The 25,973-nt window shown below is 60.2% G+C and overlaps 1 protein-coding gene across 5 annotated transcripts in view; it reads left to right on the top strand.

Moving 5' to 3' along the window:
- KDM4B (lysine demethylase 4B) overlaps window positions 1-25,973 on the top strand; it is a 131,184-nt gene that overhangs the window by 83,214 nt on the left and 21,997 nt on the right. For 2 of the 5 annotated variants that reach the window (XM_033400861.2, XM_033400862.2), the window contains 3 exons: window positions 14,953-15,149; window positions 23,007-23,108; window positions 23,458-23,657. In XM_033400861.2, coding sequence (XP_033256752.2) covers window positions 14,953-15,149; window positions 23,007-23,108; window positions 23,458-23,657 — 499 coding nt within the window. Of the gene's footprint in view, window positions 1-11,799; window positions 11,934-14,952; window positions 15,150-23,006; window positions 23,109-23,457; window positions 23,658-25,973 lie in introns of those variants that run through there. The other 3 variants (XR_004475458.2, XM_033400869.2, XM_049707561.1) reach the window with 3 other exon arrangements.

A 25,973-nucleotide genomic window follows, 5' to 3' on the forward strand; every position in this document is an offset into this window, starting at 1 on the left:
CACAAACAAGTGGCACTTGGGAAGCGCAGCCTTAGATGGGGCTCCACCCTCATATCGCCAGGCGGCGGAGCGTGAAATTACTGAACAAGTGACAAGCGTTGCTCTGAGCTGGCCTGGGTTCTGGGGTGCCCGGCGGCTTCTGCCAGGAGTGGCCATTGGCCACGGGGCACCCGTCCGTTGCCACCTGATGTCAGCCTCCAGGCCTTTAGGTGGTGGAACGGGACAGCAGGTTCAGACCTCCAAGTTCCGCTGCCCCCGTAACAAGTCTGGGCTGGAGAGGCCGCCGGGCGCCTGGCCTCGCAGGGGACAAGCTGAGGGCATTGGCGGCAGGGGACTGTTCGGTTCCTGGGGTGCTGGGCCTGTGGACTTAAGGGAGGGGGGTGGGGTGGGGCACGGGGGGACCGCTGAGCAGGGGCCTCTCCCTGCAGCCTGAGTGCCCCGTCCCGTCTGCATCCCCTTCCAGCACATTCCTCAGAATGCACCCAAGGGAGAGAACGTCCACTTCCCAGATTCTAGACTTCTGTACTTGTTGGTTCATTACCTGTTCAGGCACCCAGCGAGCCCCTCACTCCCCGCACCGTCCGTTTCTGTCATTCTCCCTCTGCTGACGCATTAAAGGCTAAGCTCTCACGCTTGCCAGCCTGTGTGAATTTCAAGTATTCCTGTGCTTTCTTCTAGAGCAGGGTCGGCAAACGGGGGCCCATAGGCCAAACCTGGCAGGTCGACTATTTTTGTATGGTCTGCAAAAAGAATGATATTTAGATTTTTAAAGAGCTGGGGGAGAAAAAAATCAAAGGAAGAGTGTGTGACAATTGAAAACTAGATGAAACTCACATTTCACGTTGATAAGTAGTTTTATTGGCACAGATGCGCCCATTCATTCACGTGCCCTGCAGGGCTGCTTGCCTGCAGCGGTGGAATTGAGTAGTCGTAACAGGACCGTCTGGCCTGCAAAGTGGAAAATATTTGCCGTTTGGTCCTTACTAGGAAGTTTGCAGTCCCTGGTCTAGAGAATCGAGGGTGCAGGCGCTCTGGCTCCAGCCCGTCAGGGCTGAAGGTCACCTCCTTTGCTCTTTTCTTTGCAGCCCACAGAGTCTCCGGCATCAGAGGGGCTGTTCCCTCCAGCAGGTTGGCTCCCAGCCACTGTCTCTGGAGGTTCCGGAGGGTCCAGTGAGGGCGCTGGTGGCTTTGGTGCCCGGCAGGCCAGGCCAAATGCCGATGTGCCACTGCCGGCCCCCTGCAGAGCCCACCCGACTTCCCCACTGCGGGCAGGGTGCCCAGTCCTCGGGCTCAGGTCTGCCCTGCAGGCCACAGGGGTGCCCAGCATCCTCCCGGCTCTAAAACTCTGGAGAAAATAGGCTTGTGGCCTCTTGCCAGAGCCCCTTGGAAGGAGCACCTCTGGTCCCCGTCTACCTGACAGAGGCTGCAGAGGGCTGCCCTCTCCCACCCTCTCCGCTGAGCACAGCACGCTCTTCCCACTTGCAGTCTGCACTCTGTGTGCACTGTCAAGTTGAGGTAGAGTTTCTTCTCCAGGATGGTCTTCCTTCCCCATCGCTGATGCTAACCCTCATCAGCCCTCTGTGCATGGGAGGAAAGCCTCGCGGCCACCTGCTCCCTGCCTGACGCGCCCTGCAGTGGGGGGCGCCCGCCGTGTCCCCGCCCCGGCGCCAGGGGGAATGGCCCTGCCTTCCTTGTGGCCAGCGACCATCCCCGCCTACAAAGGGGGTGAAATGGATAAGGATCCAGCAGAGCTCTGGGTGCAAATGGCCCTGGTCCCTCGGACTCTGGCCCACCCTCACTCCCACCCGCTGTGGCGCTGTGAAACTTGGGGCCAGGTCACCCTCTGGGGGGCCGTCCCGGGCGCTGTGGGGTGTGGAGCAGCCTCCCCGGCCCTGCCCCCTCGATGCCACGAGCCCCCAGTGTGACAGCCACAGACATCCCCAGGCATTGCCGTGTGTCTCCTGGGGACAGGATCAGCCCTAGCTGAGGGCCCTGGCTGACCTTTCTCTCTTCGGCGCAGAGGGTGGTTGGTTAGTATGGCTGTGCTTTTTGGACTCTGGTAGTGAGGCTTCGTCAGCTCAGTTTAGTTCCTCTCCCCCGGGCATGTGTGCGAGCCCTTGCATCTGCCCGCCACCTTTTCCTACTGAAAGGCAGTTTTCGTGGCCGTGGTCCACAGCCTTGGGTTTTGGAGTCCCTTAAGCACGACAGATGCTAGCTGTTGCCAGGGCCACAAGCCCGCACTTAACAGGGAGCGAGGGATGGACCTCTGGGGCTGTGGGTACGTTATCTCTACGTGCCTCTCTTCTCTGGGGCAGGGGTTGGGGGGCTGGGCCGACAGCAGGGTTGTGGGAACCGGGACTCTGCAGGGCGTCGATGTATCTGCTCTGTAGGAACCGGTCCTCTTTCAGGAACTAGTTGTTGGAGAAGTGACTGCCCCTGAGGAATCTGAAGTTCTCTACCAAGCCCATGGGCAGAGAGGCCCCCGATCCTGGGGTCGTTCGGGGTATGAGGGAGCTGAGCCCCTGCCCCCATGGGTAGGAGGGGCGCCGTGTCCCAAGTGGACCCTGAGTGTCCTCAGGGCTGGGTGACATCCACACTCACACCCAAACCAGCGCCCAACAGCTCCTGCGAAAGCGCACCCTGATGACAGGGCTGCCCGTTTCTTCCTCCTGGACTCCCGCCGAGGGTTCTGGACCACATGGCCCTAGCCCCGTGGCACGTGGATGAACCCCTTGCTTCCTGGGCTTCTGGACACATGGCAGAGCTGGTAGTGGAGCCGGGGCTGGGCCTCCATGTGGAGTGGGGGTCGGTGGAAGGAATTAGAACCCAAGCCCGTGGGGCCGGGGCAGGCAGAGACCGCCCGAGTCCGTGGGGGGAGGGGGAGGGGCGAGGCTGCAGGGCTGCTCTGGGGCCCAGAGGAGGAGGCGGTAGCTATAGGGACAGGATGGCAGATGGAGGCTTTTACAGACTCTAGGAGGGGGCAGGGACTTCCTGCTGGCTTCATCCTCCAGTTTGGGAGATGTGGGAAGAAGAACACACACGACTTGGCCTTCCATTCCCACCCCCTTGGTCCGGAACGGTGCTGCCCCGTGGATGGACCTCAAACACATGATGCTCAGTGAGAGAAGCCGACACAAAAGGCCACATAGTGATTCCATGGACGGGAATTGTCCACAACAGGCAGATCCACAGAGACAGTGGGTTAGTGGTTGCCAGGCGCTGGGGAGGACTGCTAAGTGGTACAGGGTTTCTTTTTGGGGTGATGAAAAGGTTCGAAAATTGATCGTGGCAATGGATGCACAGCTCTGTGAGTGGAGGTGGATTGTAGGGCATGCGAATTATAGCTCAGTTAAGCTGTTAAAGAAATCCTACCGCCTGGATTACCAGGTTATCAGCGCTCAGGGTGTGGGTGGGTCCACGGGGTCCATGGGGGATGCCGTGCTCACCAAGCAGACCCTCCCTTCCTTGGTCCACAAACACTAGGGAGCCTGTGAAGCAGGAGACAGCATTGGGAAAGGGGTTTTGGAACCGGGAGGCCCCTTTATGGGCCACTGGGGGGACCCGTGGGGGCAGCTCCCAGAGGGTGTCTGCCGTCAGTGGGACACGTGCGTCTCTCTCTGCCGGTCCTCAGGCCTTCCTCATACGGGGACAGTCATTGCATCGTTGATTTTCACAGTGGAAAATTTATACCCATGGCTGGGGGTCTGGGTGAACCATGTAATATTACGCAGCCACAAAAATGGTTTCACTATTTATTGGTGTGCAAAGATGGGCATGGCATTTTGGGTGGAAAAACTAGGTTTTCGATCATGAATGTATAATCCCATTGTGTGTGTGTGTGGTGGGGGATTTGCCCAAAATGTTGGTCAATATTAGGTCTGTGGGGTGGAATTTGGGGCACCTTAAAAACAAGGACTCTACAGGGCCTGAGATCAGAGCCGGCAGTGGGCAAGTCCCCGACAGGCCATGTGCATCCTCACGCCTGCCTCTTGTCACATGCTGCTGCTTTTGTTGTGAGCGGTCCCTTCCCTCTACCCCCGCTCCCTGGGCTCCCCCCACCCCGCTCTGTCTCTCTCCAGCTTTACTGATGGCTCTTGCCTGCATCAAGCTCTGACTCTGGGCCTCGTGACCTTGCAAGGACCAGAGGGAGGTTAAGTGAATTAGCTGGGGGTTCTGGGAGATGCTCTCTCTGTCCGCGCGTGTCTCGCAGGCTGGCGGCCTCCCCAAGGCGGGCGTCCGGGGCTCGGCTGTGGCTGCAGGGGCCACCTCCAGAGGCCTGTGCTCCGTTTCCCCAGGCACATGCTCGGCCAGGCAGGCTCTGTAGTGGGATTACCAACCAGAGAGATCAGAGGGATGCTCCGGCTTCACTGGAGAAAATAAAGTGTGCACACGTCAGCCTTTTTAGGTCTGAGCTCAAATTAGTCCTATAAGACTGCACGCCACGTTGGATTAGCTCACGAGTCCCTCCCGGCTCCCCCGGTGGGTGGCGCCGGGTGAAGCCTGACAAGGGCCTCTTTCCTCCACCGGGGGCACACTGGCATCCCGGCCACCCCACAAGGTACAGGAGATGACTTCGGATTAAACAGAGCGAGAGAGAGATTTAGAAGCCGGCTTGAATGGCCAGGAGCCCGGCGCACTTAGCTGGTTTTCCTCCAGCTGTCTGGGCCGCCGCCTGCCAGCCCTCAGCCTCCGGGAAAGTCTGCGCCCCCATGGCTTCTGCTGATCGTGGAAGGTGGGGAGGCCCGTCCCCAGATGCAGCGCTTCCAGGGGCGGCCCCCACGTCCCCCCACTTGCGCTTCCAGGGTGGGGGGCCTCTCCTGAAAATCGCCCCCCACCCCTCAGCCTGGGCCACCTTGAACTTCACTGCTGTGAAATGTGAACCAAACTGTTTCCGCTGCTCCAGACCGCGTGCCTTCTGTTCAGTAACGCTGCTGCCTGCTCTGGGCGATTAACTTGGAGCCCGAGGGGAGGTGACAGAAGGTGGGGTGACAGTGGGGGCCGGGCGGAGGAGGGCAGGAACAGAGCTGCAGCCCGGACGCTCCTCGGGCCCACCCGCCTCCGCGGTGCCGGCCTGCGCACTGCTGCGCCTTGCTGGCTCCCTGATTTATGGCGCTGGTGGTGGCCGGTGCGCGGGGTTCGCAGTCAATTGCCGTATAAAATGTGCTTCCCCTGGAGCCTCCCCCAGAGCTTCCTGTCACTCTGTCCCTGGCAGCCCTGGCAGTGGCTTCAAGCCCAGATGCGTACAGTAGCATAGCGGTGAGGGTCGGAGTGGAGAGCACGGTGCCACGGCTCTGCCTTCCGGCTTGGTTTTGTGTTGGCTTAAACTCTGACCATCTAGAACAGGCGCCACCGGATCTGGAAGGATGGGTCTCAGGCAAGGGCTCCCCACAGCACAGCAGCCTCGTGCGGCCTGGGCATTGGCATCCCCGGGCCCACCCCCTCCCAATGCCAGGAGCCCCTTCGCTTCCCCAGTCGTGGCCTGGTGCCCCCTGGGGCAGGTCCTGGATGAGAGCCTGGTCTAGAGGGCGGGTTGCGGGCCGTTCTTCCGCCTTCTTTTTCACTGTCACCCCCCACCCACCCACCCACCCACAGAACACTTTAACACTTTCTTTCTCATTGCCCCTCTGTGAGATTCTAACATCGTGGGTACACCACATGTCTGTTCAAAGACAGTGAAGCTTTTCTGCCCCCAAGAAGGAGTTTTCACCCCCTTAGGGGCAGTGTCCCCCGAGTGAAAACACCCTAGAGGACGGGTCTAGGGGAGCAGCCTTGGGAGCAGAGAGGGGCTCCCGCCAGCTCGGACGTGGGCAGGACTTGAGTGCTTGGTGGGCCCCTTCGGGGAGGGACTTCCCCCGGGCTGGGGTTCAGAGGCCACCCTGCTCCCCGCTGCCGTGGCTGGGAGGGCTGGTGGGAGTTGCCCGTGGCCCAAGCCGCTCCAGTACAGCTTTGCAGCTGATGAGCCTCCTGTTTGTCTCTTTGGGAAACGCTTGCAAAGAATCTCAAGCGTAGTTGCAGGCCTCCCCCTCCCCCGCAATTGAACACACCAGCCCGTCGCGTCTTCCCTGCTCCCCTGGCTTCACGGGGTTCTGAGTGCATCCGCAGAGCGCTGGCGCCCGCTGTAGTTCTGGGAGAGCCGGTGGCTCAGCATGTGGCCGACCTCGGCTCTCCCCAGGTGGGCAATGGGCGGGCATCCCAGCCCCCTCGGCCCAAAGCCCCTGTCTCTTCCTTCCTACTTCCCCTCCTGTCTCCGCGCCTGGGGTTGTCTGCCTGGGTTGCAGGCAACTATGTTCAGGCTTCCCGCCCAGAGGGTGGGCCCTGGAAATGCACACGAGTGCTCGCACCTCAGTCTCTCTGGAGGGGGTGCTGCCCACTCATCACGGTACAGCTTCCGCCGGCCGCCTCCCTGGTGGGTTCCCAGCGCTGGGGGGTCCCCACTGGCAGACACGTGGCCACACAGCTCTGGGAGAAGGGTGCTGGCTGCCGCCGGGCTCGCTCACACTGATGGGCCCGCTGCCCCTTGTCACATGGCTTTGCTACTTTTCCTGGTGGAACGGGGAGCTTGTGATTCAAATCCACAGATCAGAGTTTCTCGCCCTCGGCACTGTGGACCCTGGGGCTGAACCATCTCTGGGGGCCGTCCTGGGCGCTGCGGAGTGTGGAGCAGCCTCCCTGCCCCACCCACTCAATGCCAGGAGCCCCCCCCCCAGCATGATAGCCACGGGTGTTCCTAGACATCGCCCAGTGTCCCCTGGGACGGCTTCCCCCTGGGTAAGAGCCCTGGGCTGGTGAGGTTCCTCGAGGGTCACCTTCACGCTGCCACAGTCTCCAGCGCGTGTCGCCCGGGGATGCCACCTGCAGGTCCGCTCCAGAGGGCAGTGACCTGCTTTTTCCTTTTCGTTCTACTTCCCTCACACCACATGTGTTGAGTCCACAGTCTCAATCTGGGCTTTTCTGCCGTCCTGCCTGTGAATGGAGTTCGTTTCTTGGCCGTGGTAAACATCTTGCGGCTTCGGATGACGAGGTTGTTACAGAGGTCAGGCAGGCTGGCTCCCCTCGGAGCCTGGAGAACAGAGAGGGACTCCATGGGTCCTGGTCAGCAGGAGGGGCTGTGGGTGAAGGGAGAGAGCTGAGGGGCTGGTGGGGCCCTCGGGCAGAGCGCCCTTGGGAAGTGCCTGGCACCTAGGGCCTGGGTTCAGCATCATTGGCGCAGAGGGGGAGGTGGGAGGGCCCTTCACAGCAGGCGGGAGAACCGTCTAGGCTGCCGGGCTGCAGCCACAGTGCCACAGGGAAGAGGCTTCCTTTGTGTGGAGGAAGAAAGAGAGTGACCTTGGAGGGGTGGTGGGCAGCATCCTGCAGATCAAAGGCCTGTGACCTTGCCCAGCCCTGGGAAGCAGCCCCGCCAGCCAGGATGGGGGAGCCCCCGGGAGCCCTGTGCCTAATGGTTTTGTTTATGAAGCGCTTCCGAGGGCTTCCAGTGGATTTCCTAATGAACTGGTTTGTTATCGCGTCCCCCGCTGCCGTGTGGGTAATTACATCAGAAACAGGGGGCCGGCTCTGGTCCTGACAGATGCAGGCTCCTGGGAGGGTGGTTTCTGCCCCGTCTCTGGGTGCTTAACACTTTGTGGACTGAAGCACCCCCTGGCCCTGGGATTGTTCCCTCGGAAGCATGTGTGTCGCTCCCACATCAGCATCTGCTCAGCACCGGTCATCGGCAAGTTGCTGGGAGACGGGAACATGTCGGCGAGGTGCAGAGGACACAGATGAGGGACAGGATGCCCAGGAGCGCTCCGACCCAGGGAGACCGCGAAGGGCACAGCGGGCAGGCAGGCAGCGTCAACCAGCAGGGGCTTCTTGGGGGGTGGGGCGGTTCTAGACCTTGGTGTATTCGGGTCACAAAATGCCATCAGCAGAGGAGGGGTGCTGAAAGCAACAGGAAGGCGTCCCTGCCCTGCCCTGGAGGCCAGAAGTCTGAGATGGAGGTGTGGTGTGGCTGAAGGCTCCAGGGGATGGTCCTTCCCGCCCCTTCCAGCCTCTGGCGTGGCCGGTAATCCTTGGTGTCCCTGGTTTGTAGACGCATCCCTCCAGTCTCTGCCCCTCTTCATGTGACCCTGTCCCCCTGTCGGGATCCCACTTCCGCTCTTCTTACAAGGGCCTCGGTCACTGGATTTAGAACCCACCCTGCTCCAGCGTGACCTCACCTTGGCCAACTTGTCTGCAAAGACCCTCTTTCCAAATAAGGTCTCATTCTGAGGTCCCTGGCGGACATGCATTGGGGGACCCTGTTGAGCCCTGTCCCCTGGGGAGCAGTGGGGGAGGAGCGTTAGTCCACACCGAGGAGCAGAAAGTGGGGTGGACGGGAGAGACAGTTTGGGTCTGGGTTTTAGGTGCAGTGCCTGCGGGGCTGGCAGCAGAAGGGATGTGGGGCTGCCCGGCCGCGCTGCCCAGCACGAAGCCACCGGCCCGCACAGCCCTTTAACCACAAGTTAGTTAAAGTGAAGTAATTACGTGTTCTGTACCTCGGTCACACCAGCAAGTACTAGTTCATAGCCACGTGGGCCGGTGGTGATCTCGGGGACAACATAGACGTAGGACATTTCCACTGTGCGAGGAGGCCCCTCGTGGAGGTGCCTCGGGCAGCGAACATTCAGGGGTCTGCAACTCTGGGCCCAGCCGCAGCGAGCCGTGGGCTGGAAGACAGGCCCGCACCTGGCCCGGCCTTCCCACGTCGGGTCTGCGATCCTGAGGCCTCCGACCCAGCCGGCTGGCCTCACACGCACACAGCAGGGCAGGCAGGAGCCCCGAGGGCAGGGAGTCGGCGCTGCGGCCTCACCAACCACAAAGCTGTCGGGGATGATCTCAGTGAACCATGTTTAATAGTCTTCAGGCTGGTTGCTGGGCCTCCTCTCTCCCGCTTTGCCATCTGACATGAGCAGGACCAGAAGAGCACGCAGTAGGTGCTTGTTCCTGGCAGCCAAGAGGAAGGCTCTGGCGGACCTCGGGTGGGTGTGGCCCTTCTCTGCTCCCGTGTTCCTGCCCCCTCGTGTGTGTTTATTTCTCCCCATCTCACTGTCAGCTGCTGCAGGGCTGGGCCTGGCGCTGGGCCGTGAGGCCACAGCCCTTGAACCTGATTAGTTCGGAGCATGTAATGGTTCAGATGTGGAAGACAGACTCTGTGAGCTAAAAGTGAGAAACGATTTTGCTCTGGGATTTTATGGTTTCAATTGCTGGATCCAATCTAGGATCAGGGCCTTTCTTTTTAAACAACCAAACCTTGGGAAATTGAAGCCCTTAAAGTATGCTTCCACTGCGGGCCAGGCTGTTCGGAAGCTCTAGGAAGTCTTATATCCATCCTGCCTGGAACTTGGGCCACATCTTAGACGTGTCTCTGAGCTGTGTACAGAATGTGACTGCTGGTAGGTGTAGCGTATTGGGATGGGTTCAGTAAGAAAAAGGGCCCACCTGCACACCTACCACCATGAAAAATAGAAGAGAAAGTCACCCCCAAGGCTGGCCCTTTTGTGTCTCCTGCCATAGGCCCTGGCAAGGTGACCAAGGATCTGACCCCTTCATTCCTTAGGTGTCATTTCAGGGAACTTCATTACCGCGTTCCTCCATTTATGAGCACCTGAGTTCATTAAAACGGAAAACCGGGACTTCCCTGGCAGTCCAGTGGTTAAGACTCCACGCTTCCACTGCAGGGGGCATGGGTTCGATCCCTGGTCAGGGAACTAAGATCTCGCATGCTGCGGCGCGGCCAAAACCAACCAGAAAACCTATGGCCGTCCCCGGCACAACGTGTGAGATCCATGGCTTGGGGTTAGGAGCTGGTACCTCTGTAGGAAGGAGACTTGGCGACCCCAGACAGCATGGGGCTGGTCCCTTTGTTGGGCCCCCGGGTCCCCTTTGAAGTGGGGTCCGGGCCCAGCCCGGCTGGGGGTGTGCATAGCTGGCCCAGGCCCACTGCTCAGGTCCCCAGGGGCTCTGGTGGGGGGCACGTTCCCCCGAGAGTGGTCGGCTCGGGCTGCAGGTGTGAAAGCAGGTGCAGCCTTGAGGAGGTGGAGCCCGAGGCCAGGCCTCCATGTGCCAGGTTCTAGGTGCCTCCTGGCACCTGGTGAGAGTCAGATTCTGGCAGCAGGTGGTGGGGATGTGCAGCTTGCTATGCTCGGTAAAAAGCGGGACTGCAGTAAGTTTCCAGGCAGACGCCTGTCTTCTGTCGGCTCAGACTGCAGAAATATGGTACCAGGGACTGGGCGGCTTAAACAACAGGCATTTATTCCTCGCACTTCTGGAGGCTGGGAGCCTGAGATCAGGCTGCCAGTGGGGTCAGCTTCCCGTGAGGACTCTAGTCCTGGTATGTGGACCGCCAGCTTCCTGCTGTGTCCGCACATGGGGGCAGCGGGGGCAGGGGTCAGATCTGTCTCTGTTACTCTTCTGAAAAGGACACTAGTCCTACAGGATTAGGGCTCCACCCTTATGATCTCATTTAACCTTCATCACCTCCTAATTCCTCCTCTGCAGATACAGATACACTGGTGGGGTCAGGGCTTCAAGATACCTTGTGAAAATGATTTTGTGACTTACTCAAGGTTTGGCAAACTCTGTAAAGGACAAGATAGTGGATATTTGTGGATTTGGGGGCCATCCAGTTGCTGTGTAATTGCTCAGCTCTGCTGTAGCAGCACCAGTGTGGCCATGGGCAGGGCCGTGTGCCGGGCTGTGTGCCAATAAAACTTTATTTACAAAAACAGGTGGTGGGCCAGATTTCATAATCTGCCCACTTCCAACCAACTTAAATGATATACTTGCTCAGTAAAGAGATTTAGAAAAACAAATACTACAAAATTTTTTGACACCCCCCCTCCCTCCATTGAAAGAACCGTGGTTGGTTTTGATGAATAACCTTGACTTTCCCTAAAGGTCTTTGGTCGCAGTTGGGGCTTTAATGTATTCTTGACTGTGAGTTTTGTATTTCTTCTGACAACAGATCCATTGTAAGACCGTTTCTGTAGTTGAATCGGTGCTTAGGACCAAGGATTACCAGCCCCGCACAGGGCCGTCGGGTGGCTCTGTCACCTACCCAGGGGGTCCACAGAGGTTGCCCTGTGGTTAGAGTTTTCTTGAGGCCTGTGCATGCGTGTGTGCATGCGCACGTTTTTCTCTCTGTGATGAAGCAGAGACGGTCTTTGTCTGGATTTCTCACATCCTTGGGTGAGATCCCCGGGGAGCAAAGGGCCTCGCTGGCTCGCCCGTGGCTTGTCAGGGCTGCGCCCTTGCCCTGCTTGCCAGCCTTTTGCTCGGCAGGCAGCTGGTGTCTGCTTCTGGGGGGCATCCTGTCCCCCCTCCTCTTGTGGGGGGTGCGGGGGCGGAGCTCGTGTCTCCTCTCCACTGTCACTTTGAACAGGTCGTTCCTCCCGTGTTAATTAACTTGGCGCCAGCAGCTCCACGGGGGGCCTGTCAGGGGCTCTTTGAGGTGCACTTTTTGGGGCTGTCAGGTCCCCCTTGATGAGCAGCTGCATCAGAGAGCCAGTTCTGCTCTGAGCGTCGGGGCGCCACCTCCCTCTGCTCGCATCACCTGGGGAGACCACCGTTCCAGGCCCAGAATCTGGGGGTGGGGCTGAGCCAATGGGGGCTGGAGCTCGACCCCCAGCCAGGCAGGCAGGCCCAGGGTGGGGTCCCACAGAGAGCACAGCCTGTCTCGCATCCACAGAGGCTGGTGCTGGGTCCCAGGCCATGCGCAGCGCATGTCCCCCCCGCCCCGCCACAGTCCCCCTCCTCTTCCTTTACTCCTTCTGTCCCCAGATGGCCCCTCGGCACTAATGGGATCACCAGCCACCCCGCCTTGGCTGATCTGAACAGGATGCTCAGCGTCCTCATTACCTAGTTGCTCGTGGAGCGGGAGCCCTGCCCCACGCGATTCTGCTGGCTGAGTCTTGAAGGTACAGAGGGCCCCGGGGTGCGCTCAGGCTGCAGGGGGCCCTCAGGCCTCCTCCCTTCCCTTCGAGCCCGGTTTCCCCATCAGAACTAATGGCCAGGCCAGGTCCCAGGGAGAGCACACTCCGGCTGGTCTCCGGCTGGTGGGGCTGCTGAGCTCAGGAGCTGGAGAGCAAGCAGCAGACACTCAGCCGCAGTGACTCCAGCAGGTCCTCAGGAAGATCTGGGAGCCCGCCGGGCTGGAGGGGAGGATGCAGTCCCTCCCTGGGCGCTGCCCCGAGGGTTGTGCCCCAAGCCTCCAGCCTCCCGCCCTCCCTGAGCCACATTTCCAGGACGGCCCTGCAGCTCAGAGCCCCTGTGCTTACTCGCAGGCCTGAAGTGAAACAGCGGCGGGGGCAGTTCTGCTGGGCAGGGGCCACAAATCAGAAGACAGTGGTACAGGGTCCGTGGCGGGGGTCTGGCGCGCTCAGCCCCTGGAAGTTGCTTTTAAGTAGCCGGATCTTTTCGCTGGTCTTAGCAAATTCTTTTGCCAAACTGTGAGCTGAAACAAGGCAATGGGTCTGTGGTGCTCAGCGGCTTAGCCCACGAAGGTGACTGTTGCTGTGTCCTGCACCGGGGGCTGTCCCTCCTGTCCCCCACGACCCAAGGGGCCTTGGCTTCTTCCCACCGTTTCCTCCCTGGTGCCCATGCGCCCCACACCTTGGTCCCCACCAGCGACAAACCCCACCGCAGCCAGAACCCCACAGAGACGTGAGGGTGAGTGTTCCCAGCCCTGCTCCCAGCCCGGGTACAGGCCGGGCTCCAGGACACAGGCAATGTGCTCCGGGTCCCCTCCATCCCCTCCACGGCGCACACAGGTGCTTTTTTTAATTACTTAAGGAAAAGCAATTGCAAGGCCGCTTGATACAAATCCCTTAAGCTGCTGTGGTGGCCAGCCAGGAATCTGGAACCCGGGCGCCATCTGTGCTCTCGCCACTCCACAGCCAAATTACACCGCCAGCCTTTCTCTGCTGCGAGGTTTCTCATTAACTGAATTGAGTTTGCGGGGAGTCGCTGGGTCATAAATATTCCCTCCCACTTGGTGTGGTCAGGCTACTGCTGTCCCCAGGCGGAGCTCCCGGATGCGGCCTGGGAGCAGGCAGGATGGGGGCACTGGGGCTGCAGGAGACACGGACCCGCCCCCAGCAGCCTCAGGCTCCGGGTCATAAATATCTCGCTGTTTCTGAGCCAATTGAGGGAAGTCGGGAGGGGCTCTTCGGGGCAAGATACATAATCGCTGCATTCGATTAAGTCTTTTCCTTCCGCTTCCTTCATTTCCTTTGAGAAAGTGGCAGTGACGGGTGGTTGTAAACAGAGGCAAGATGTGCATTTAAAACGGAGACACGTTCATAATGTCCTTTGAAATTGCATGGGATGAAAAATGAACACATACGCAATTCTAAATACATACACGCGCGTGCACACACACACACGCGCACACACGCGCACACACACACACACGCGCAGCCTGGAAAAAAAAGATCCGGAGACGCTTTTTAAGCTGTGGTTTGGGGAACGGCTTAAAAAGGGATAAGCCTGTTTATCTGACACGGGGGTGTTTAGAGTCAGAGCTGCAAGGGCTGCAGTGCGGGTGTCCCTGAGGGGCGACTGCCCCTCGGCCTCCTGTCGCGATGCTCAGGACAGGTTCGTCCCCCTAAGGAGGCAAGGACAGTGCCCCTTCAGAGGGAGGCGAGCTCGGCCCCCAGGGTCAGGTCCACCCCGAGGTCCCTCGTGGAGCCATCCCTGGGGAAGCTCATCTCTCAGAAGGTGGCTGCCCACCGCCAGGTGATGCTTTGTCCTCTAGAGTCTAGACCAAGAGCCGGCAAACCTCGGCCTGTGCCGCATCCGGCCCTCTGCCTTTTTTGTAAATAAAGTTTTATCTGCACTCGTCTACACCCATTTGTTTACGAGTCGGTCTTGCTGCTCCCAAGTGACGACAGAGCTGAGAGATTGTTAACAGAGATCAGTGACCCGCACACCTGGAAGCATCTATACTGCTTGGTTCTTTGTGGGCAGCTCGCCAGCCCTGCCCTAGACCAGTGGTCCCCTCAGTCTCTCCTTCCTCTCGCTCTTGGCCTTAGCCCGCAGGTAACTAGGACACCAGGGCTGTCTGATTTCCTCCCCTTGACCGAGGGCTCGCCGTCCCGAGCCTGGCTTCTGCAATCCTTGCCTGGCTTCTCTGGCTCCCAACTCCTCTGGGATGGCTGCAGTGCCTCCTGCACGGGACCCAGTCCTGGGGGCCACAGTGACCCTGTGGCATAGAGGGACAGGCTCCCGGAACGCGGGGTTTGCATGTGGAGACGTCTTCAGGGTCTAGACAGCAGAGGAGGGCGAGGAAGGACCCATTTCAGCCCGTCCTCGTTATGCTTGTTTGTCCCACGCTTGAAGCTCCCAGGCACAAGGGACTCTACTAGCCAGGCCAGCATTGGCTTGAGGCGAGTTCCGGGCGCCCTGGGGCCAGGTGCTGAGTCTCCTGGGTCCCCAGCCTCCTCTCCCGAAGCCCAAGGCAGGCACACGGGGGTGGGGGAGCACCTTCTGCAGATCACATTTGTTTCCTTGTTTGCTCTTTGGGGGCTGACAGCTTTTTCTCTCTTCCTAACTAACCTTTGGAATTACCGCTGTTGTAAGACATTCCATGTGCATTTTACCTGGTCGGGGGTATGCATGTCTGACAGGAGGCAGATTTTGGTTTGAACTGACTGGAGGCGGCCGAAGCTCAGAGCACGTGGCCTCGGCTCCTGAGCGGCTGGGGGCACCGTGGTGGACCACGGTCAGGTGGGGGGCTGCGACTCCGTGGGGAAGGCCAGAGGCTCCCACTGCGGGGATGCAGCAGCCTCACCTTCCCCCGCATCGGGGTGAGAAGACCCCCTTTCCTGTCTCGTGAGAGAATTTCTAGGGAGGATGGGGTAGGCTCGAGGCGCCCTGCGTGGTGTGGGGTGACTGGCCCGCGGGCTCAGTGGTCTCTCTCCTGCCCACATGCAGTGCACATGCCGGAAGGACATGGTCAAGATCTCCATGGACGTCTTTGTGCGCATCCTGCAGCCGGAGCGCTACGAGCTGTGGAAGCAGGGCAAGGACCTCACGGTGCTGGACCACACACGGCCCACGGCCCTGAGCAGCCCCGAGCTGAGCACCTGGAGCGCCTCCCGGGCCTCGCTCAAGGCCAAGCTCCTGCGCAGGTGAGCCACCCAGCGAGCCCAGCCCACGGCTCCCCGCTGGTGGGGCTGCAGGCTGTCGCCCACCTCTCTCCTCTCCTCTCTCCCCCCTCCCCTCCCTCCTCCACTTCTCCCTCTTTCAGAGGCAGAGTGTTTCTCAGGTCTAACTTCCTCCGCGGGCTGTTGGGGACTCACCGCCGTCGCTGCCTGTGTTGTCAGGGGACTCAGGCTCCCACCCACTCCTTGTCTACCAGCTCCTGGGAGGTGGGCCCTTTTTGCCCTCTCAGGACCCCACACACTGTCCCTCTCAGGCTTCCGGCTCACTATCGCGCCATCCCCGGTGCGAGAGCCCCGTTTCTGCGTCGGGGCCGCGTGGCCCTTCTTGACTCTGAGCTATGGCAGGAGCCGTGGGGCACAGGCACCGAGCTCCCTCCATGAGAGCCGCGCCCCTGCCCCTTTGCATCTGTAGATGCTTGTTCTGGTGCCTCGGATAACGTGTTGCTTGAATCCGCGGACGCGGAGGTGACTACAGAGACCTGTCCCCCGGACGCCCTCTGCCACCCCTTTCCATCTCAGAGGCCCCCCTCCCGGCCCACCTTCCACCCAGCGTGGTCCCTGCCCGGCCGCTGCCTGGTGTCCGGCGGGGAAGGAGAGGGCAGAGTGGCTGCCTCCTCTTGGCATCTGCGCCGAGGCCACAGGGATGTGGGTGGCGGAGCTGGGGAGTGAGGGGCAGTGCCGTGCGGCCTCGGAAGCGTCCGACTCCATCATGCTCTTTCTCTGGGAAACGTCCAGGCTCTCAGGGCCTGAGCTGTCTGTGGACAGGTTTCAAACAGATTCCTTCTTGGTGCCCAAGGAACGGTCGGCAGGTCCTCGCTGGGCCTGGGGTATGGCTGGAGTGGGCGGGGCGGCCCACAGCATCCTCGTGTTGGTGTTAGGGCTTCAAGGGCTCAGGAGGCTCTCCCTTGACCACTTGGCTCCACGGCGGTTGCCCTGGACAGTAAGACATTCCATAAACAATGAGCATGGCGAGTCTCAATAAAACTTTATCTATGGACACTGGAGTGGGAATTTCATATCATTTTCACATGCCACAAAGTGTTATTATTCTTTCAATTTTTTTTTTTTTTTTTTTTTTTTTTTTTTTGCGGTACACGGGCCTCTCACTGTTGTGGCCTCTCCCGGCTCCTCTCCAGAGCACAGGCTCCGGACGCGCAGGCTCAGTGGCCGTGGCTCACGGGCCCAGCCGCTCCGCGGCATGTGGGATCTTCCCGGACCAGGGCACGAACCCGTGTCCCCTGCATCGGCAGGCGGACTCTCAACCACTGCGCCACCAGGGAAGCCCTCTTTTAACTTTTGAACCATTTAAAAACGTAAACATCATGCTTAGCTTGTGGGCGGCACAAACAGGCTGCAGTCGGATCTGGGCCTCGGGCGAGGTTTCCATCTGTAGTCCTTGGTCACTGCTGGCGGGTCTTGTCCCCATTGGTCAAGGACGGCGCCTCCCCCAGGACCTGGTCCCTGAGGGGTGGGGCCTTGGCCAGTGTGTTCCTTGGGCAGTGCATCCTTGGTGGCACCCCAGCGCTCTGCAGAAACTGGGAGAAATCATCCTGGCCAAGCGGTCACTCCCAGCCCAGAACCTTCTCCCCGCTGGGCCTGTTCTCCTCTCTGCGCACCTTCATCCGTGTGTTTTCCCCACCCGAGGCCCCTCTCTGAGAATGTTCTCTCAGCTCCAGGGTGCTTTCCCATCTGCTCCTGGCAGCCCGCTTGAAGGTGTCTCTCTTTTCCGATTTCTTTTGTTGTCTCTCCTTTTGACTTTCTGCCCTCCTGTGTGTTCCTCACGAAAAGCACCTTCTCGGTGAGGCTGATCTGCTGCAGCTCCCGCTCTTTCCCGGTCTTTCCCGAGGGAGGGAGCAGAGTGATCCTGCATTTGCATAATGGTTGACTGGTGATGGCTCAGACTAATTGGTCAACAGAGTGACAGCCAAGGACTGGGGCATCATTCCAGGATGGAATGGGATTAGAGGCTGTCAGACGAGCCTGCCCAGAGGACGGGGACCCGGCCGCCGGGCCTTGGCCGGAACCTTCTGTACACAAAGAGCCCCTTACCCCCTCCCTGTCCCCTCATCATGTTGCACAGCACACCTCCTTTCTGGAACGTCCCTCTCTCCCACCTCCCCTCCCTGTGTGCAGACCTGGGACTGAATAACAAATTCAGTCGTGTTCCCAAGGATGCAATTTTCTTTAAAGCCTTTAGTATGTAAAAGAAGGCTGACTCCCCCACCTTTTTAAAAAGTCACTGGTTGGGGGGGCTTCCTCCTAAGAGGCTGACTGGGGACTCACATTTGGAGGCCCAATGCCAAGCTGGAAGCCGCTGCCCCCGCCCCACCCCCAGTGGCAGTGGCCCTCAGGAGTCCCTGGTGACTTTCTCTCCTGGCCACTTGGCCAACCTGTCCTCGCCCAGCTGTGCCTTGTCTCCAGGGCTGCCGGCTCCCCCGAGCCTCCCTTGTCGGAGAGTTGGTTTGGGGGGAGGGGCAGCACCACCCTAGCATCCTTGACTCCTGCCGGATAGGGGATGGGGGCAAATCTGGCTCTGTCCCTAGACCAGGGTCTCCCCTCGGCACTGCTGACATCTTCTGTGGGCGGCTGTCCCAGGCACTGTGGGGGGTTGAGCAGCTTCCCCACCCCCGCCCACTTGATGCCAGGAGCAGCCCTCCAGTGAGACCACCACAGATGTCCCCAGACATCTCCCAGTGTACCTCCCCAAGGGCTTGGCATTGGGGTGGGCTCCTCGTCCGCCTGCTGTGGGCACCCTCCCGCGCCCCCATCCCTGTGCAGCCTTGCCTTCTCCTCTGGGATGCTGCATCCGTTCCTTGGTCCTCAATCAGACAGGCTCAGCCAGGCCCCCGCCCCTCGAGGGCCCAGCCTTCCTGATGGCCCCCTGCACCCCGCCCCAGATGTCACCTGAGAGCAGAGGCAGGTGTTGGCTCCTTTGGGAGAAAAGGATGCCCTCCCGTGGATTTTCCTTCCACGCCTAGATCTTGTCAGGTGAACTGGCCCCGCCACCTGTGACCTTCTTGTCTGTGCTGCGTGGCCCCCTCGCCATCGCCGCCAGGTGGGACCCCTGCCCAGCTGGCGTCTTCGCCTTGCTCCCCTCCCCCGCTCCTGCCTGCCTGCCTGAGCAGCCTTCCTCCATATGCAGGCTGCGTTTTCTTCTCGGCTCCTGATTATTTTCAAGGAGAGCTTCAAGGAATGCTCCGCGTTGCCCACATGTTCCAGCAGGTGTGCGCTCTGCTGGACACTCACACGCACTCTGTGCAGAGCATCTGAGCAGCCGGGCTTGGAGGGAAGTGGGGGAGGGGAAGTGTGCTCCTCTCCGGACCCACGGGGCCCCGTCCCTCCCCAGCTTCTGCTGCTCCCCCTGGCGGGACCTCCAGCTGCCCACGCAGGAGGCTAGAGCCCGCTAGCCCTGCTCGCCCAGCCCAGCAGCTCCCGCCCACCACCTCTCCACCTCCCATCCTCGGTCACCATGGAAACAAGGAGCCAGGGAGCACATCCCTGCCCCCTCTGCTGCCCCCAGACCCACCAGGAGCCAGTTTGGTCTCGCCTCTCCCCCTGTACCTGATGCCCTGGCCAGGCTGTACACGACTGCACCTCCGACCCACTCCTTCCAGCCACCCTGACCCTGCCACGCTCCTGAGCCCTTTCCTCCGGTGCAGCTCCTGTCCGCTCAGAAGGGGCCATGACTATGGGGCCTGCCAGCCCCTGCGGCCCCAGGAGCTTGTTGTCCCTGTGACTTCACCAGAAAACCCACTGAAGGCCACACCTACTCGCCGTGGGTCAGGGAACACTGGAGGAAGGGGCTGCGACTCCTGGCCAGGAAGCCCCAGATCCCTCCCCGGGGAGTCAGAAGTTCTGGGCAACGGCCCCACCTTGGGATGCCCAAGGGGCTGTGTGCCCAGGGCCCCTCAGTGAGCCCCCTCACTCTGCCTCTCCTGCCACCTGAGGTCCAAGGACACCTGCTCCCATCTTGGAAATATCAGTGTAGGGATTTGGACTCAGCACCAATACCTAATTCTTATCATCTTCGCCAAGTGACATCCCGTTAAGCCTGGCAAGTAAAGTGCACGTTTATGTCCACCCTCCTCTGAAACACCATGAAAACGACTGTAAAGGAGGGACAGGGAAGAGGAGAGGGTACGAGCAGCATCGGCAGACTCTGAAGGAAGGAAAAGAGGGGCAAGTGACACCTGACTTTGCAGCGCAGAGAAAACTCGAGTCCGTGGACCTGCAGACGGGGAGTGGGCTGGTTCAGGCCACAAGGCCTGGGACTCAGGCACGGGCGCCTGCTGGGGCGGGGACCGCGGTGTGCTGGAGGCATCGCTGAGCTCAGGGCCTCCTCCTCCACCCCATCCCCCAGCAGAAGGCGCTGGCCCTACTGCTGGGGAGATCAGACGTGCCAGCCTCACATATCCCCAACCGCAGGGCCGGGTCAGAGTGGCCCAACGGAACAAAGCCACACATGTGATATTGGGGGTCCCCCGTGAAGTGACAGGGCTCCCACCTGCCCGCTCCCCTTCTAGGAGCCCTGCTCACACACAGCTACCAGCGAACATCTTAGTCCCTTGTACGTCATAGCCAGGGGTCCCTAAACCCCTGAAGAAACTCAGTGTGAAAGAGTCTCAAACAAAAAAAAGCGGGACCCCACAGGAGAGGCCATGCAGTGAGCAGAAGAAAACTAACTTCTGCGAGAGGGCAGGTGACTTGGCATTTATGGAAGAACCTGCTGTATAAACAAAAAGGCTTTTAGGAAAGAGATGGCTCTTGGACCTTTAAAAGGGAGCAAAGGACTTCCCTGGTGGCGCAGTGGTTGGGGGTCTGCCTGCCAATGCAGGGGGCACGGGTTCGTTCCCTGGTTCGGGAGGATCCCACGTGCCACGGAACAGCTGAGCCACAACTGTTGAGGCTGTGCCTTGTTGTGCGCCACAACTACTGAGCCTGTGCCCTGGAGCCTGCAAGCCACAACTGCTGAGATCCACACGCCTGGAGCCTGTGCTCCACAACGAGGGGGGGCCGCTGCGGTGAGAGGCCCGCGCACCGTGGTGAAGAGTGGCCCCCACTCGCTGCAGCTAGAGGGAGCCCATGCACAGCAATGAAGACCCAACGAAACTAAAAAAAAAAACTTTAAAAGAGCAAAGAAATGTCCGAGGTGGGTTGGGAGCCAGCTTGAGGAAATCTAGAATGCAGACTTTTCACAACTCAGGTTAAACAGAAGATTGCAAAGCCTCTGGAACAAACAAACAGGTCAACGGGGCCCAAGCAGCACTGGACTTGGCGATCATGATGCTACAAGCTAATAGACAAAGGACAAGGGTCTTAAAGGTCAGGAGAGCAATCATTTCAGCCCAGGAATACCCAGCCAAATTACCAACTTCGTATGGGAAGGGAATAAAGATCTTTTGAGACAAGCAAAGTCCCAGGTTCCCCCTCCTTTCTGAGAAAGCTGCTGGAGGATGTGCTCCAGCTAAACAAGGGCATCAACCAAGGAAGACATGGGATCAAGGAAACCAGATCCAACTCAGGAGTGTCCAAGGCAGTCTCAAGATAAGAGGAGGGCCTCAGGGTGTCACTGAGGAGCATGTGATCCCTGCCTAGGAGGCCACACCAAGATCTTGGAGAAAACCAGGAAAGCTAAGCGTCTAAGAGAGGGGGCCAGTTACTGACTCCAGAAGGAGTGAGCAAAGAATGCAGTGCGAGCAGCTCTGTTGCTCACGGATGAACTATATTTACAGGATCAGAAAAATGTAATATAGAATCTCACCACAACCAAAATGGGAGAGAAGCCAGGAGGGGTTGAGGTGGGCAGGATGGCCACAGCCTAAGTGTCTGTGCTGGCAACTCAGCAGAGAAGCCAGAACCAAAAAACAGCAGCAGCGTGAGGAGACACATGCAAGTCAATACAAGAAGAAATGGCTAAAAGAGGGGAAGGCGTCGCATCTGGGGAGTGGGCCCAGAGGATGCTGTACGGCCAGACTGCGATTAGGGTGTGCGCACAGCTCCCCACAGCTGTCAGCAAGTCAACCCCAGATTCCCCCGGTGATATTTCCCAGCTTATGTTCTCACAGAACAGATCCTCCTTTGCATGCCGACGTTCACCTCACTTTCCCCTCTGCAGTAGGGCCTGTCCCTTCGCCTACGTCTCTGCACCTAGTTCCACCCGTTCGGGGGGTTGGGGGGGTCCCTGCGTTGGTGCGGCCCAGTGGTTGCTGGGGGTATGGTGCTGGGGGCAGAGCTCTGAGCCCACTGGTGTGTCGGGGGCCGAGGAAGGCCTGGGCTCTCTGGGGACCCTGAGGCGGGCAGGGGCAGAAGTGGCCTCCGGGCCAGTTCCGGGTTGGTGGGGGTGGGGGAGGGCCGGAGAGGGGGTGAGGAGTGGGGCAGCTGCCGGAAACCGAGGCCAGGTGAGTTGACGGTAGGAGGGTGCCCCTCTGCTGGGTGCTGGGGCCAGCGTGGGGGTTCGCTTGTGGGCACCTGGCCCTGCAGCATTCCCAGACCCCGAGAGAAGCCTCCCGATGACAGCTGGGGAAAAGCCCGGAGCTTCCCGCCTGTGTCCGCGTCGGGGCTGCACCTGGCATTTCCCAAACTCGCTCGGTGTGGAGAGTGTACCAGGGGAGGCCTGAGTCTTTCGTGCCCCCTCCCGCCCCCATCTGTTGCCGACTCCCCCGCCCTGTCCCTGCCCGCCTGTCCTCCTGCACCCCTCCCCCTCGCAGTGCGCCCTTGCACGCCATGCTGTGTGTGATGCCATGCCTCTGCCCATGACGCGCCCTCCCTGGAATGCTCCCTGCTTTCCACCTTTGGTCATCAGGGTGGTTCATGCTGCAGACATCAAGTAGGGCTTGTCGTGTGCCGGGCATTGCCTGGGCTCAGGGCACAGAGCCAGGGGCCCTCAAGTTAGGCAGCTGAGCAGCAAGGGACCGGCAGTGGTTAGCGGTTAGCGTCAGGGGACAGTTAGAAGGAGGCACCCCAGGGGCCAGCAGCGTCGGGCCGGGAGGCAGCAAGGAAGCCGTGAGCCCCCAGCGTCCTGCTGCAGACGCCCCTGGGAGGAGATGCGGGTCCTGGCATCTGGAGCCCTTGGGGCCTCCCTGCCCACCCATCCCCAGTCAGACAGCCCTGCTTCCCCTTGGTGAGCACTTGGTCCTTGGAGGTGCGGCTGCCAGGGACCCTGTAGGGTCTCCTATAAGGTCTTGGTGTCTGACCCCACTGGGGCCACATGGAGAGCTCCCTGGGGGAGGGAAGCCACGGCCAGCGCCAACAGCTCTCCAAAACAACCCCTCGGCTGTGAGACCCGGAGCCTGTGGCTGTCCTGGTGTCCCCTGCCCAAGGCTGAGCCTCTCCACCGCCCTGGCCCCTGCATCAGCTCCCGGGCCAGTCACACACCTCCTGAGGTCTCAAAGCTGCACTGCCCCCTCCCTGGAAAGTTTCCAGGAACCGGCAAGGATGTCCCACCAGGACCCGGCAGGGGTGCCCTGGCCACTAACCTGCAGCCCCCCTCCCTTTGTCGCTTTCCTTTCTTCCTTTTTAATCCCAATTCCCCCTCATTTTCACTAAGAAGCCACAGCTCAGCCTCAGCTGGGATTCTCACTTGGGGCCTGAGGACCGCCCTCCATCCCGTCCGGGGACTGTCGCAGCCCCTGAGGCCGGCGTGGGCAGGAGGTGAGGGGGGCCGGGGCGCAGCTTAGAGAAGGGGCCACCGCGGGCTCTGGGCTCGGAGCTCCTGCAGGTGGAGAGGATGCAGGGAGAGCCCGGGGCCCCGCGAGGCCCTGCGGCGAAGCGTCTAGGGAGTTAACACAAGTCCTAGAGAAAAACCCCCTGACATTTACGTTCTAGACAAATTAGTCTGAAAGAAAACAGACACTGGAAAAAGACTGAGGAGGAGAGGAAACCAAGTCTAGAGAGGAAGAAAGAGCAGACCAGGAGGCCGGGGCTGTCGTAAGTGCACCTTTTGTCTGTCGCGCAGGCATTTTCCACGAGCTTCTGTTTCCATCTGAGCCCACGCTCCCCGTGTCTCCCACCCCACCACACAGAGGCTCCTGGAGCCCGTCCGTCCCGCCATCCCATCTCCAGCTGCCATCGGCACGCGCTTGACACCCACCTTGCCATCCCCTCCCCTCCCCCAGGCCTCTCTCCCTCCACCGCCCCTGCCCCCAGGAGCCAACCCCACCCAGGGCCCCCGCTTCCCTGGGCCTCCTGGGGGGCTCTGTCTGCTGGACAGGGCGCACAGCCGAGGGCTTCTCCCTTCCGTTGTTTCGCCTCCCGTCTGATGAGCCTCCCTCTCCAGGTCTCACCGGAAGCGGAGCCAGCCCAAGAAGCCCAAGCCGGACGACCCCAAGTCTCCTGGCGAGGGGGCAGCTGGGACGGCCCTCCTGGAGGAGGCTGGTGGCAGCATGAAGGAGGAGGCCACACCAGAGGCCGACCCCGAGGAGGAGGAGGAGGAATCCCAGCCGCTGCCACAGGGCCGGGAGGCCGAGGGCTCCGAAGGTCAGTCCTGCTCGGTGCCTGTGCTGGCCAGGCCCCGCGCCTTCAGAATCCCATCCATGTGTCTTGTGGGCAGGGAGGGCGTTTTCTAAAAATGTGCATTCTGGGAGTGCTGTGAGAAGTCCCTCTTCTCCCAGAAACTGAAGTCCATCCAGCTGCTGAAACAGAATCCACAGGTGGGCAGCTTGAAACAACGGGCTTTATTCCTCGGTGCTGGAGGCTGGGAGATCAGGGTGCTGGTGTGCCCTGGTGCTGGCGAGGGCCCACCTCCCGGTTTGTATGTGACCCTCTGTCACTATGTCCTCAGGGGGAAGAGAGAGCCAGTGAGCCCTCTGGCCTCTAAGGTCACTGATCCTTAGCCAGGGCCCCACCCTCATGACCCAGTCACCTCCCAACCAGCCCACTGCGGGGCAGGGTTCAGCATGAACCTGGGGGGACACAGACACAGTCCGTAACAGAGGTGTTCTCTGCTCAGTTGGGAAAGGGGATGGCCTGCTGTTTGCAGCCAGATGCTGGACGTGCCTGCGGTGGGGATGCCCCACCTGCAGGCTGGCGTTGAACAAAAAAACTGTATCTGGGCACCATGGTGGGTGTGTCTCAGAACCGTACCCTTTACACTGCCTGGGGCCCGTTAGTCGTGGAACATGACTCCGTGAGCGTTTGAACGTTCCCCACTCCCATGTTTTATGGTGCTCCTTTTTCTTTTCCACGGCTGGTTTCACTTTCCTAATTTGCAGCTTCAGCTGCTCACACGTTGGCACCTAGCAGCTGCCCCCCCAGGTGTAAAGGAGGGGCCGGGCGGGGCTGGGGGGCTGGTGGCAGATTGCCAGGCAGCAGTGCCTCGGGCCCCCATCACAGGCCATAGGTCGCTGGAGGGTTCCTCTTCGGGACTGTGTCTTGGAGCAGGTGAGCCGGCACAGCTCTGCCTGGCTTGGGGTCAGGCCCTCCCCGGGGTGCTCGTGGCTGGTGTCCCAGATGATGTGGCATTCCACCAGGCACCGAGAGGGGCAGGCGCATGCCCCTGATGTTCCCACGGGCTGGAAGGGGGGGTGTCCCTGCGGGGCCCCCAGGAGCTGGAGGCAGGGAAGACTGGAAAGTTTCCTGGGTAAATTGCGTGCTGGCCTGTCCCAGACAGCCTGGCATGACACTTGCCTGGTGGGCATCACGAAACAGCCCGGTCCACACGGGAGGGTCTGGACAGTCCGGGGAGGCAAGACTCAGGCGGCGGGGGGCGGGGAGGGGGTGTGCGTCGGCACAGTCTGTGCGCAGGCACAATCACCCCGTGGAAATGGACCCAGAGGCTGAGGCCTGGTGACGCAGGGAGCTAGCGGAGTTGCCAGAAATGGGCTGGACACACAGAGCCGCCCCACACTTGTCACATGTGGGTGTTCACAGAACACATGGTTTTGAAGAAAATCCTACCTATAATGAGAGCATCCAGAGGGTGATGCAGGCTGGAGCAGATCTAACAGAAGATAAAAGACCTTTATGGAGAAAATTAAGAGACGTTTTTGAAAGACAAGGAGGAGCTGTAACATATACGGGGCTGCATGTGTTAGGGGGGCTCCCTGCAAAGGTGCTGGCCAGCGGCCTTGGGGGATGTTGATTTCGATGCAGCCGGAGGGAGCAAGGCCCAAGGAAGAGGGGTCAGGAGAGGTCAGGGCTACGTGACCGGCCAGCTTGCAGGCAGGAGCAAGGACACTGTCCGGGGCTGCAGTGAAGGCCACTGCTCTTCCCCGGGGCGACCCTCACATGCAGCCCCAAATGTCACACGGGCACCCACGCCCCATGTCCCGTTTACTTAAAGTTCAGAAAACACGCCAGGCAGACACTGGACTGTTTAGGGAAGCATCCGAATCTGCTGGGGCTGCCGTGCGACAAAGTACCCGACACAGGGCTTCAGGAACCGAGGTTCATTGTCTCTCGGTCTGGAGGCCGGAAGTCCGAGGTCAGGGTGTGGGCAAGGCTGGTTCCTTCTGAGACCGCGAGGGAGGGTCTGTTCCAGGCTTCTCTCCTTGGCTCGTAGACGGCCACCTTCACGCTCACACGGCCTCTCCCTGTGTGCCAGTCTGTCTGCATTTTGCCTTTCAGAAGGACACCGGTCACATTGGATGAGGGCCCACGCTAATGACCTCATCTTATTAACTCATGACATTAGCAATGACTATTTCCAAATGTGGCTGCATTCTGAGGCCCCAGGGTTAGGACTTCTACATAGGAATCTGGGGGACACAGTTTAGCCTGTAACAGAGTAAACGTGCCAAAACCAAGAGGGGCTCCCTCGGAGCGGGTGGTCTGCAGCTGGGAGGGGCACGTGGT

Source organism: Orcinus orca, chromosome 3 (assembly GCF_937001465.1).
Source record: "Orcinus orca chromosome 3, mOrcOrc1.1, whole genome shotgun sequence".
Lineage (NCBI taxonomy): Eukaryota > Metazoa > Chordata > Mammalia > Artiodactyla > Delphinidae > Orcinus > Orcinus orca.